Source organism: Phyllobates terribilis, unplaced genomic scaffold (genome assembly GCF_046119375.1).
Source record: "Phyllobates terribilis strain yellow unplaced genomic scaffold, ASM4611937v1 Scaffold_11__3_contigs__length_659146591, whole genome shotgun sequence".
NCBI lineage: Eukaryota > Metazoa > Chordata > Amphibia > Anura > Dendrobatidae > Phyllobates > Phyllobates terribilis.
In genome coordinates, this window is record NW_027362771.1 from 262720202 (window position 1) to 262734536 (window position 14335).

Genomic DNA, 14335 nt, shown 5'->3' on the forward strand with positions numbered 1-14335 from the left:
CACACTCTTGGCATTCTCTTGATGGGCTTCAAAAGGTAGTCACCGGAAATGGTCTTCTAACAATCTTGAAGGAGTTCCCAGAGATGCTTGGCACTTGTTTGCCCTTTTGCCTTCACTCTGCGGTCCAACTCACCCCAAACCATCTCGATTGGGTTCAGGTTTGGTGACTGTGGAGGCCGGGTCATCTGGCGTAGCACCCCATCACTCTCCTTCTTGGTCAAATAGCCCTTACACAGCCTGGAGGTGTGTTTGGGGTCGTTGTCCTGTTGAAAAATAAATGATGGTCCAACTAAACGCAAACCGGATGGAATAGCATGCCGCTGCAAGATGCTGTGGTAGCCATGCTGGTTCAGTATGCCTTCAATTTTGAATAAATCCCCAACAGTGTCACCAGCAAAGCACCCCCACACCATCACACCTCCTCCTCCATGCTTCACGGTGGGAACCAGGCATGTAGAGTCCACCTTTTCTGCGTTGCACAAAGACACGGTGGTTGGAACCAAAGATCTCAAATTTGGACTCCTCAGACCAAAGCACAGATTTCCACTGGTCTAATGTCCATTCCTTGTGTTCTTTAGCCCAAACAAGTCTCTTCTGCTTGTTGCCTGTCCTTAGCAGTGGTTTCCTAGCAGCTATTTTACCATGAAGGCCTGCTGCAAAGTCTCCTCTTAACAGTTGTAGAGATGTGTCTGCTGCTAGAACTCTGTGTGGCATTGACCTGGTCTCTAATCTGAGCTGCAGTCAACCTGCGATTTCGGAGGCTGGTGACTCTGATAAACTTATCCTCAGAAGCAGAGGTGACTCTTGGTCTTCCTTTCCTGGGGCGGTCCTCATGTGAGCCAGTTTCTTTGTAGCGCTTGATGGTTTTTGCAACTGCACTTGGGGACACTTTCAAAGTTTTCCCAATTTTTCGCACTGACTGACCTTCATTTCTTAAAGTAATGATGGCCACTCGTTTTTCTTTACTTTGCTGCTTTTTTCTTGCCATAATACAAATTCTAACAGTCTATTCAGTAGGACTATCAGCTGTGTATCCACCTGACTTCTGCACAACACAGCTGATGGTCCCAACCCCATTTATAAGGCAAGAAATCCCACTTATTAAACCTGACAGGGCACACCTGTGAAGTGAAAACCATTTCCGGTGACTATTTTCAGTTGTTTCACACTTTTTTGTTAAGTATATAATTCCACATGTGTTAATTCATAGTTTTGATGCCTTCAGTGTGAATGTACAATTTTCATAGTCATGAAAATACAGAAATTTCTTTAAATGAGAAGGTATGTCCAAACTTTTGGTCTGTACTGTATAAATCCATGCAACCGGCATGGATTTATAGTAGTGTGACCAAGTTAGTTAAAAAAAAAGAATAAGAATGGTAAAAAATAAAAAAAGATTACTCACCTTCCGATGTCCGTCCGGTGTCTTGGGCGGCTCGCGGTGGTGTGAAGGACCTGCGGTGACGTCATTGAGTCATGTGACAGGTCACATGACTCAATGACGTCATGGCAGGTCCTTCACACCACCGCGCCCCATACAGCAGACCAGACGGAGGGGAGAAAACATCAGGAAGACATCAGAAGGTAAGTATAATCTTTTTTTTTTTTTTACAGGTTCTATGGTACCCAGGTCTGAATGAGAGTCTCCTCTTCTCCAGACCCGGGTACCATCCGCACATTGAACCGTGTGATATCCGCATGTGCGGATGTCACGCGGTCCAATGCAAGTCAATGGCGGCAATTACGCAGCGTGTCGGCAAAATGAATGGACATGCTGCGTATTTTCTGCAATGATAATCCACAGCGGAAATTTCCGCAGCATGTGCACAGCACATGCGGATGATCATTGGGGACCGTGGGGCACGTATTACCAAGCGTTTTTTAAGCGTTTTAGCTGCGGAAATTCCGCGGCAAAAACCGCTTGAAAAACGCATAGTGGGCACGCAGCCTTAGGATAAAAGCCAAACCAGAATCTCAATTTACAGACTGTGTTTTGGAGTATTGTCCCTCGTCAGTGCAAACTATGAAATCTGATTTGGCTATGTGAGAGGCTTAAGACTGGGATCTAAGGAGTAAGGTTTCTCCTTGTGGAGAGTGACAAGCCAGGCCTGGGGCAATACCCGAAACACTGTCTGCAAGTTGAGATTCTGGTTTGACGTTTATCCTAAGTCATATGGCAAGGCTCGTTTTAGGGTTGATATTAACTTTTAGGATTGCTACTTCCAACAGGTGGCACAAGAGTTCTATTCATCTTCCTCTCTTAAGAGGCAATGTACATATTTAATTTCCCAGAGGAGCATTGCATGGCTTGTCACTCTCCACAAGGAGAAACGTCACCCCTTACATCTCCACCTTCAGAGTAACACAAAAGGCTGGATACTGTTCGATTGCGGAAAACTTATAGTGGATGTGACAGGATTCTGTTAGACAGACCCTTTTTTTTTTTTTTTGTGTGAATTGTTCTTCTACTGTGAAATGTGTTTGCATTTGTGCAATAGGAGTATAAAGCGGACAATGTTTCTACAAAGTAGAGTCTCCACAGGTATATAATCAAATGCGCTTCATTTTTCAGTTGCCTTGTAGAAGGAGATGTTAAGGAAGAAATACTGCAACCACCGGAGCCTCACCCTGTGCCACCAATTCTGACACCCTCCCCTCCTTCGGCTTACCCAACTGTGACTACAGTGTGGCAAGACAGTGATCGTTATCATCCAAAACCAGTAATGCACATAGTATCCTCAGAAAATACAACCGACATGAATGAGAACTATAACAAGACGGGTGAAGCAATGGAAAAAGGAGAACCCACTGTTGAGAAAAAGATAGAACGTAAACTAAGTATAGAAATAAAGAAAGTACCTCTTCAAGAAAGCCCAAAAAGTTTTGAGACCACTACAGGTCTTCAAAGGGGACTGGGCTTTAAAATAAAATCTGCTTCATCTTATGCAATTGACCAATTGCCTAAAACTCAAGTGTCTAGTTCTTTGGAGTCTTTGTCATTAATATCATCCAATCCTTGTGTTGACTGTAGAAGTTCAATATCTACTAAATCTTTAGAAGATGTGCCGCTGGAAAGAAGCCTTGATCTCCCAACAAGACCAGACCATCTTCCACTGGAAAAAGGACTTTCCACTTCCTCTACTGTGGGAAACGAGCACATGGCGTGTAAAAATGAGTCTTCCTCTGCTGATAAACATTTAGATATGTGTCATTCTGATAGTAATACTTTACTAAATAGCAATGTTCTGGCTTCCCAACCAGGAAGCCATATTGACCTCAAGAACACTCCTGCACTTCAGGCCCCTTTGTCTTTTACCAATCCTCTTCACTCTGATGATTCCGACACAGAGGAGGGAAATTCGTATGGGTCTATGGAAAAATCCTTGTCTAATATATCAACCGCAAGTGCCACGGTTTCTGCAGTATCTGAAAATCCAGCAACTAGAAAAGTACTGCCCATGTCCATTGCCGGGCATGATTCTTCTGTGAAACGCCTAGGTTCTGAAAAAGGTAAGACTGCCTAGCTTTTAGGCTCTGTTCACGTGTGTCTTTTGTTTCTGTAGTGGTGTTCATCGTTTTCAGAGGAAAAGTAGTGCTGCACGCAGTATTAGTCTTTGTTCTTGTAAAATGTTGTCCTTGTGCGACAAAAGCTTTTCACTGAACATCCGATGCCTTCCTAAAGTTTTTGTGTCAGTTGTAGTAGATCCAAATATTCTGTGTGTTAATGTACACCTCTAAAGCAGGGATCTTAAACAAGCAGACCCACTGGCTGTCAACTGAGGCCCACAGGCTACTGGAGCTCCTGAGACGTTCTCGGGACAGAAGAGAGCAGGCTGAAGGAGGAACGTGCTATCTCCCATTAGTAACATCAGGCCATAGTAGTGTGTCGCCGAGGCATCTCCCTTCCGTGATGCTGGGTATCTGGTTGTAGGTGAATATGTAGAGGAAGCTTTTTTTGTTAATAATCTTTGTCATGCAATGTATGTGCACGGTGCAATGGGAGGTGACTTCCTCCAAACCACCGTACATGTACATGGCAATGATGGTGTTGGCTCACAAGCATGGGCAACACCATAATCTGTGGGTGTCAGCTGTATATTATATCTGACACCGTGCCGAAACAACCACAGTTAGAATTAGCACCGACTGTGGCCATTTAACCTCTTAGACACCATTGTCAAAAGTGATGAATGTTATAATTGCAACCCGAGGTCAGGTGGCCTTTTAGGTCAGTCTGCTATGGTGGCCTGTAAGGGCCTATAAAGAGCACGATCTAACAGGCGATGTGTCAGTGTAAAATGGACAGATCTTGTATCCTGCCGCACAGAAGTATTGCAGGATATTAGATCAGCAATCAGGCAAGTAAAAGTTAAAGCCCCACATAGGAAGTAAAGAGAAAAATAATGTAAAAATTAAAAAAAAAAAAAAAAAAAACTCAAGATATAACAACAAAATGTTTGTCACTAATGTTTTTCTATGTAAAAAATAAAATAAACAAAAGGATACATTTTTGGATCATTCCAGGTGTGGCGATATCAAAGTAAAAAACTGTGCCATAACCTATATGATGAACACTGTAAAAAAATATATACATAAATTTATTATGAGACACACAAAATGGAATAAAAAGATCAAAAAGTTGTATAGAAAAACAACATAATTTAGTCCCATAAGGAATAAGACCCGTCGACTTCTAAATATTTTTTTGTCTGTGCAGCCGACTTACCCAGCCAAGTTTAAGACCCCTGATCTAAAGCATGTAGTCAACTATTACGTTTTTCAGGTTTTGAAAAATGATTTACTACATTATTAAATGGTGTGCTAGCAATTGAAAGGCAAAACCATCTAATATTTTTTTCAAATGCATATTCCTAACTATAAGTGACCACCCTTTCTACTGCACTATAGTGCACAAATGTTCCTAATGGCAAGAACTTATAATTGGAAATGGCACATTGAAATCCACATCAGTATATACTCCTTTTTATATTGCATATATGGTGTGTTGCAGCTGTACCCACAGTGCACAGTGTGAAATCTCTCTGAACACTTGCTGCATAAATTGACATGCTGTGGATTAACAAATCTGCGCACGAGACTTCTTGAAATCTCTTATAGAATGCTGTTATTGTAAATCGCAGTGGATTTCCATTTATTGGAAGCTGAGCTACTACAGCTGAGAACATCCACAGTTGTGGTGTTTTGGCACAATGCACTGTATTTTCTGCGACCGCAGGACCAGTTAACAGAAGACCTGTGTAGGTGATGGGTGTCAGACTACCCTGCCACGTATTATTGATGTCCTATCCCATGGATAGTCAAACTGCGAGATCTGATTCTTTTCCCATCACATTGTAAGAGGAGAAAAGGAAGGTTCCCATAAATTTTAGGCCTCATTTGCACACCTGTGTTTAAACACATACATGAAAAATGGTATCCGTGGCATCAGTGTTTTGCATTAGTGTGTCCGTTTTCTCTGTGAGTCATCTGTGTATCCGTTTTTACCATCAGTGTTTCTCACATATGGATAAATAAATAAATTACAAAGCTTCTACATTTTGTAATGTTGAACACTGATGCCATCTGTGTGCTGTACGTGTTTTTCGTGTACCCATAAGACTTATTTTGGCCTCTGTCATCAGTGATACTGGAGAAAAACGGACACTTGAATAGCCCTATAAATTAAAATGGGTACTTGTTGTATTCGTTTTTCTTCATGGATGCATCTGAGGCCTTAGATGGTGGGCAGAAATAAGCAGGTCAGCCAACTTTAATCAGTGTAGGGGACCTTTAAAGACCACATAAGGTGCATATTAATAATAATCTTTTATTTTTATATAGCGCCAACATATTCCGCAGCGCTTTACATACATTATCATGGCTGTCCTCATTGGGGCTTACAATCTAAATTCCCTATCAGTATGTCTTTAAAGTGTGGGAGGAAACTGGAGAACCCGGAGGAAACCCACACAAACATGCAGATGTAGTCCTTGGTGGGATTTGAACCCAGGACCCCAGCACTGCAAGGCTGCAGTGCTAACCACCGCTGCCGTATTACCCCTTTTAGACATTAGAGAACTCACTAAGCTGCACTAAGTTGGCCCTTTTGGTAAATCAAGGGAATAAAAATTTTAAGTAGGCATAATTATTTGTGATTAAGTCCATTTATTATAATAATTTTTGTCTATTAAAGAGTAAGTGCACATTTTGTATTTACTTCTCCTCCAGGCTTTGCAAAAGTATGGGTATTTTTTTGTAGTATTCTTCATTGTCTCATTTTACGTCTTTGTCTCTTCTAAACACTGCAGCAGTGCTGCTTCACATGTCCTGGTCATGCTCCATTTAACTGCTGCTCTAATACTCTAGAAACAATCAGTGGGGCATTTCCCTTTTCAGAGGCTCTGTGTTTCCACTCCAGTACTCAGACAAGAGAATTCATGTACTCTTTATAAATAAGTACTTGGATGAGCAGCAGTTGAAAGCAGCTTCTAAAGAAGCATAAACTGGGCAGTTGACATAGCACAGCAGAAGAGTATGTTTTTGGAGAGAAGGGGTAAAATGAAGTATTTAAAGTACATTACAAAAATCCATGACATTACAATGCCTGGAGCATAAGGTGGGTTCATTTGTTAGAACACGCCTGCCTCCACATATGGTCTTGATAGAAGCAATTTTATGACCATGAAGGAAATGGTAAAATAAAAAGTTTACATTGCTCTAATTGATTTTCTTGCATTCCAGGTCCTTTGTCTAATACTACTCCAGAGACTGCGCAAGGAAAGAGCATGGGTATAAAAGATCAACGAATGGCTCCACAGAACAGTGCAGCGGATGGTATGTTCTCCTTGTTTTGTCAGTAAAGTGAATCCCTGTCATTTACCTTTCCTCTTACACGTCTTTGATTTGTTGTGACAGTCCTTTAAAGGCAACACACTCTGCTAAAAGCAAATTACCCTACAGTGCAAGAGTGGAGTTTTAGAAAACCATTCGCATGTGGCAGACATCCCTGTATTTTGGGATGTGCTGTGGATTTTCAACCCTGGCAGCATGCCCATGGATGATTTGTATTTTTTAATTTCTGAAACCTCAAAGAAAATTTTGGACTTGTCCGATATTGGCTATAGGGAAAATTGGCTCATCTGTCTAAACAATTGCAGCCTATTCATTATGTTTAGATTACCTGTCGTCAGTATGAGTCACAGGTCACTGTAACATGAGAAACCTGTCAGAGACAGGAAACCGGCAGGGAAAAGGTAGAGAAGTTGCTGAGCCGCCTGTCAGTCAGTGCCGGGGTGTGGTTACAGTCACCACTCACTATGTACTGACCGCTGACTGAAGTAACACAGTTTTTAAGGTTGAAGGAAGACTAAGTCCATCTAGTTCAACCCATAGCCTAACTTGTTGATCCAGAGGAAGGCAAAAAAAAACCCATGTGGCAAACACTAAACTCCACATTGGGGAAAAAAATTCCTTCCCGACTCCATACGACAATCAGACTAGTTCCCTGGATCAACGCCCTATCAAGGAATCTAATATATATAACCTGTAATATTATACTTTTCAAGAAAGGCACCCATGCCCTTCTTAAATTTTAACAGTGAATCACTCATTACAACATCATGCGGCAGAGAGTGCCATAGTCTCACTGCTCTTACAGTAAAGAATCCGCGTCTGTGATTATGATTAAACCTTCTTTCCTCCAGACGTAGAAGATGCCCCCTTGTCCCCGTCTCAGGCCTCAGAGTAAAAAAATCAGTAGAAAGGTCTTTGTACTGTCCCCTCATATACTTGTACATAGTAATAAGATCACCCCTAAGCCTTCTTTTTTCCACAGTAAATAACCCCAAGTGTAATAACCTGTCTTGGTATTGCAGACCCCCCCAGTCCTCTAATAACCTTGGTCGCTCTTCTCTGCACCCGCTCTAGTTCAGCTATGTCTTTCTTATACACCGGAGACCAGAACTGTACACAGTATTCTAAGTGTGGTCGCACTAATGACTTGTATAGAGGTAAAATTATGTTCTCGTCATGAGCATCTATGCCTCTTTTAATGCATCATAGTGGTCCGGCGCACCCCTACGACTGAAAGCTTGAGGCTGCCGGAATGAGGAAAGGTAATTTCTTTTCGGCAGCGGGGCTCTCAGTGCTGGGCAGCTTCAGAACGCTGATTAACCCCATGTCTGCAGGTTAATAGCGTTTTTTACATGACAGGTTTCATAGCATATGTGTATGAAGTTACAAGCCATATAATTAGCTGATGCATAATATCCCATAGAGTAAAATATTCAATAGAAAAGTTTCAGAATAAAGGACAGAAAGAAAATTATGGCTTTCCATCTAGGAGAATAACCACCTCTCTTTACAGGTTTCTGTGAAAGTGGAAATTCTGGATCAGGGAACTCCCCATCACCATGCACATGATGGCTACCAAATTTGTGAGGAAGAATAAGAAAATTTGCCTTTCCAATGGACAGTGATTGAGCCTGCAGATGGAGGAGCATATAAAGCTAGTCGTGTGTTACAAGACCGTACCATAAAAAGTGCCACTACTAGGACAGTATTCCATTTACTCTATGTAGGTTTGCCTGCACCATGGTACATACTACTGTACAATTCCATATCTATATAGTATCTTACATATTTAAGATGGTTGATTCCAGTGTCAGTGCTAAGTGTTTCTTTGCTGGGACCATATACCTGCCTTATATAACACTTTGGTTTAAAACAGAAAAGTATTACATATGATTTGGTAACTTAATGTATTACAGTACTGCCTTAATGTCTTTTAACCCTGTTACACGCTGCTTGTAGATCTGTTAATATAGTAAGACTTTTATGATAGTTTACAGACTACTTTTTTGCTAACTTTTGATTAAATTGTATGCATTTTTCTATTTGTACAGGGCAAGCAGGTATATATATTTGACAAAATTGCAGTCATAAAATATTAACAAAGATGTAAGAAATCTCAGCATGGTATTAACCTATCTTTATACAGAATGTAAATTATTGGCCCTGATGTTTTAGTTTTTTTTTTTTTTTTTTTTTTTTAATAAATCATTCTAGCTGGATAAAATGGCCAGCATTGCAAGTTAAACAATAAGATTGTAATACAGTTTGTAAATTGTAAGCTAAAGGTTATTTTTATAATATACATTGTTTCATTGTCAACTCATTTTGTCTTGGGATTATTTGATTGTGGGCCATTGTGGTTCTGAATATTTCTGCCATTGAGTTCTATTGACAGCCTCCGTGTTGATTTAAGCTACATTTTGCATTTTGTCTTTTGATCTGTATTTAGTTGTGCAGAAAAAATATGGACAGTGGTAGAATATGCTGTATATTTAATATGGATATACACTCCTCAACATTGAAATTGCAACATCAAAAAAGGAAAAGTTGTGGAATTCTGGAAATCTTAGGATCGATAGACCTATCAATGATATTCAAATCTTAAAAGAAAATACATTTTATAAAAAATTCTCAATTTTGCATGGAGTATGAGCGCCTTGGCATGTTCTCGATAATGTTAATGGTTGTATGAGGAATGTTCTACCATGCTGAATGCACGTAAATCATCCAGATCCACTGCTGGAAGCCGTCTTTCCAGTTGCCAACCAATGATGTCCATTAGGAAAGATAATCCGGAGATGCTTCAGGCCATGGAAGCACGTTTGCTTACAATAGCATGAACAACATGTGACCAAGCATTATCCTGTTGAAAAATAACTACTTTCCACTTTGGAGAAATAGTCATGCCATTGGTTCCACGACCAAATAAATGTAACACTGAGCTCTGATTGTACCTGGAATGAAGTCTAAAGGGGTCCAGCTACCATACAATATTTATTTTACTCATATATAGCGCCATTAATTCCACAGCACTTTATAGACATCACCACTCTCTCCATTTGGCTCACAATCTAAATTCCTATCAGTATGTCTTTAAAGTGTGGAAGGAAACCAGAGAACCCGGCAGAAACCCACGCAAACACAGGGAGAACATACAAACTTCTTGCAGAAGTTGTCCTTGGTGGGATTCGAACCCAGGACCTCAGCGCTGCAAGGCCACGGTGCTGAGCTGCAATATGCCACTCGCATCATCATCATCATCATCATCATCCCATAGAGTATGACCGGTGTGATTTTCTTGTTCTCTCATGAAGGCCTCATCATGATGCTACCCGCGTGATCTCCAGAACAATCTCTATCTTAATCATTCCATCAGTCTAAAGCAGGACTCCATCGCTGAAAAGCATGAAAAGCCTTCTTGATTTGCACTATAATAGCCTTTGACAGCTGCGACTTGAGGTCAATGGATTTCTCATAGCTGGATGCCGGACAGTTAGTCCAATGTTATGCAAACTCCTTCTGAGGTTATGTGCCCACGATGCAGAAATGCTCCGTATTTTTTCCTGAGCGTTTCTGCATCTCCCTGGCAGAAAAAACGTATGCGGATTGTACATGCGTTTTTCCTGCCAGGGACATGTGGATGTGAAGCGTTCTTCACATGCATTTCCGCATGCGGGTTGACAAGCGCTTTCCAAGCGATTTTAGCATCACTTGGAAAGTGCTTGACAACTTGGTCACACTATATAAATCCATGCAAACGGCATGGATTTATAGTAGTGTGACCGAAAGAATGGTTAAAAATAAATCTATACTTACCTTCCGATGGCCCCCAGAGTCTTTATTCGATCCGTCCTGGCTTGCCGGCAGCTCGCAGTACAGTGAAGGACCTGCCGTCACATGACTAAATGACGTCATGGCAGGTCCTTCAGTCCACCGCGATCTGCCGACAAGAGCACTGCGGGCCATCAGAAGGTAAATATAATATTTTATTTTTTATTTTATTCTTTTTTTTTTTTTTTTTTACAGGTTCTATGGTACCCGGCTCCAGAGGAGAGCCTCCTCTCCTCCAGACCTGGGTACTATCTGCACATTGAAACGCGTGGAATGCGCATCTACAGATGCAGTGATGCGTAATCCATGCGTTTCAATCCAAGTCAATGGCGGCGGAAACGCAGCGCTTCCGCAAAATAATTGGTAGTTCTGCGTTTTTTTTCCGCAATGATAATCCGCAGCGGAAATTTCCGCAGCATGTGCACATCACATGCGGATTATCATTGGGGAACATGGCAGGCCTTCTACCAAGCGTTTTTTAAGCGTTTCTGCAGCGGAATCGCCGCTGCAAAAACGCTTAAACGCATTGTGGGTACACAGTCTGATGGTTTGTGTAGACACTAAATGTATCAATTGTGTAACAGGTGGTAAGACAATTTCTCTAAAGTGTCCCAGGAGCATTTTTTCATCAAGAGGCCAGGCCACATGTTGGTTGTGCTACTATGAGCAGCCTGCATGGCCTTAAAGAAGCACTCCCATGAAAGTTTTTATCCCCTTAATATATTGCAGTCATCATATTATATAGCACTGTGTACTTACAATTGCTCATTTTACCTTTCTAGCCAGCTAATTCTTTGCTTTTCTTTCCTCCTATGTAGAAACAGGAAGTCTCTTGTCCCTGCATTTATCATTCCCCTCTTCAACTCCTGACCCAGCAGCTCCCTCCTCCCCCTGCCAGTGACTTTTGCAGTGACTGGTGCATGGAAAACTGACCACCTGTTTCTACATAAAGCTTAGAACGATTCAGTCAGTTTTTAATCATGTGACGTCATAGACCTAATGGAAAAGAGAAGAATTAGCTGGGTAGAAGGGAAAAATTAGCAGTTTTTAGTACACAGTGCCATATACAGTTGTGCTCAAAAGTTGACATACCCCGGCAGAATTTTTGCTTTCTTGGCCTTGTTTCAGAGAATAGGAATGATAGCAAAAAAACCTTTTTCTCCACTCATGGATATTGGTTGGGTGAAACCATTTATTGTCAAACTACTGTGTTTTCTCTTTTTAAATCTTAATGACAACCAAAAACATTCAAATGTTGTCATGGAAATTGAGGAGTCGGAGGTTTGGCTTACCAACTCGACAGCCCTGATTAATAGGAGAATGCCTGGAGCATCTCCAGACTTGTTTCCCATCACACATCTGGGGCATCATTGGTTAGCAATTGCAAGGGGAGCTGTCAGAAGTAGATAAATTTAGGTGCCAAGTGCATTCAGCATGGCAGATCATACCTCAGACAACCATTAATACCCTCATTGATAGTGTGTAAGTGGCTGTATTTCTGAACATTGCTCTCATAATGATATTGAATAAATTGAGATTTTGAAAACGGTTTAGATTTTTTTCTCATCCATTACATATCATTAACGTGTCAATCGATCCTATGATTTTCCTAACTCCACGACTTTTCCTTGTTAATGTGGCAATTTTAATATTAAGGAGTGTATACAAAATAGAAGTGGAAAAAGCCGCAATAGCACCATATTCAGTCTCTACACAGCAGGGCGTACATTTTAGTACAAACGTGAATGTTATACTTGGGCCACTTTCACGTCAGTATTTTGTATCAGAATTTGTAAATCAAAGTCAGTGTGGGTCCAAAACATGAAAGACTTGCAGACTTTTCCATTGTACTTTTTTTCTGTGCAAGTTCCATTTATTGTATAGATGCAAAATATTGATCATGTGAATGTGGCCTTATGTGCCTCATAGATTTTTATGGGGCAGATGTATGTATCAATTTAGTACTTCAGGCCAAGTTCACACGGAGCAGTTTGTAGCTCCAAAAGTAAGAAATACTATTAATGAACTAATTTATGTATCCACGGCTTGTACTTTTGCCTTCACAGCCATGTCTGTTTTAGTAAATAATTAGATTTTCTTAGAAGTTTCGCAGAGTAATAACAAATAGATGGCTGTTACCACAGTCCAAAATTATCCACTGAGTGCTAACTGCTGAAACACACTACTTTCATAAATAACTGTGCTATCTGCAATTTACTATTCAGCGGAACAGCACAATGTGGATTTACAAGAAAAGCTAATGCAGAATTAGTTCTAGCGAATACAAGTCTTTACTGAATCGGACGTGTCGAGTAGTGTCCAGTCTCGGGTAAATTTGTTCCAATGATTGGACACAGGTGGATTTTTTCATCCAGATATAAACCTTAGTGTTGGTCTACATAAAAGTGTTTAATACATCTTCACAATACTAAACTAATTACCATATTTTTCAGACTAGGAGATGCATCAGACCATAAGACGCACCTAGATTTTAGAGGAGGAAAATAGAAAAAAAATGTAAGCAAAAAATTCGGTCATGATGCACTGTTACTGTTATGGGGTAATGTCCCCCAATTACGTACCAATATCCCCCATCCTGGTATATATGGTACCCCTCATCCCCATCACGCTACACCAAACAAAAAAAATAAACTATTCTACTCGCCTTTCTTCCCTCTGCTCCAGCGCTGCATCCTGTTCTGCTGCCAGCAGCTGATCTCTGCGTTTGAGCAGCCCATGACATCACTGCCATGCGCCCTCAAACGCTGAGATGAGCGCACATGACATCATTGAGCTGCCGGAATAGTCACTGATCTCCATGCCGGGACTATGGACGTGGAGAGTAGTGACTATTCGTTCTCCTTAATAGTGTGCACAGTGTTAGCAGTAGCTGCCGGCTACAGCGGCTCCGGCTATCATGTGTGCCCGCTATTAAAGAGCATGAAGAGTCATTACTCCCCAAACCCATGGGAGTGTGTTGGTGTTCTTAGGGTGATGAACTGTGTTGGTTTGGCACCAGACATAGCGTTTATCTTAATGGCCAAAAAGTTCAATTTTGGTCTCATCTGACCATAGCACCTTCCTCCATACATTCGGGGAATTGCACGTCTTTTGGGAAACTCAAAACGAGCTTTACAATTATTGTGTGTAAGTAAAGGCTTTTTATTCTGCCCACTCTTCCATAAAGGTCACCTCTATGGAGTGTATGGCTTATTGTTGTCGTATGACCAGATACTCCAATGTCTGTTTCAGAGCTCTGCAGCTCCTTCAGGGTTACCTTTTGGTTTCTGTGCTACCTCTGATTGATTAATGTCCTCCCTACCCGGGCTGAGTTTTGGTGGATGGCCCTCTCTTGGTTCTGGCACCTTGTTCTTTTCATTTGATGATAATGGATTTGATGGTGCTTCAGCGGATCATCAGAGATTGGGATTTTTTTTTTTTTTTTTAATAACCAGACCCTGACTTGTACTTCCCAACAACTTTGTCCTTGACTTGTTTGGAGATCTTCTTGGTCGTCTTGGTGTTGTTTGGTTAGTGGTGCCTGGCTCTTAAAGGGAATGTGTCACCCCCCTGGGCGATATCAGATCTCTACTATGGCCATACAGGGTATAGAAAAGTAAATCTATACTTAGCTGTATGGCCCATAGCAGAG

The 14335-nt window shown here is 41.2% G+C and overlaps 1 protein-coding gene and 1 long non-coding RNA gene across 2 annotated transcripts in view; one reads left to right on the top strand and one right to left on the bottom strand.

Annotated features, from left to right (window-relative positions):
* The window catches only part of LOC141166047 (uncharacterized), a 37972-nt gene extending 33394 nt beyond the window's left edge, over positions 1-4578 (bottom strand). Inside the window, exon 1 of the long non-coding RNA XR_012251241.1 lies at positions 4507-4578. This is a non-coding gene — a long non-coding RNA (uncharacterized lncRNA). The remainder of the gene's footprint in view (positions 1-4506) is intronic.
* Positions 1-9171, top strand: part of PTPN12 (protein tyrosine phosphatase non-receptor type 12) — a 72279-nt gene extending 63108 nt beyond the window's left edge. The window contains exons 13-15 of the mRNA XM_073652288.1: positions 2573-3510; positions 6742-6834; positions 8366-9171. Of these exons, the coding sequence (XP_073508389.1) occupies positions 2573-3510; positions 6742-6834; positions 8366-8421 (1087 nt within the window). The 3' untranslated portion in view covers positions 8422-9171. The remainder of the gene's footprint in view (positions 1-2572; positions 3511-6741; positions 6835-8365) is intronic.
* The last annotated feature ends 5164 nt before the right edge of the window (positions 9172-14335 follow it).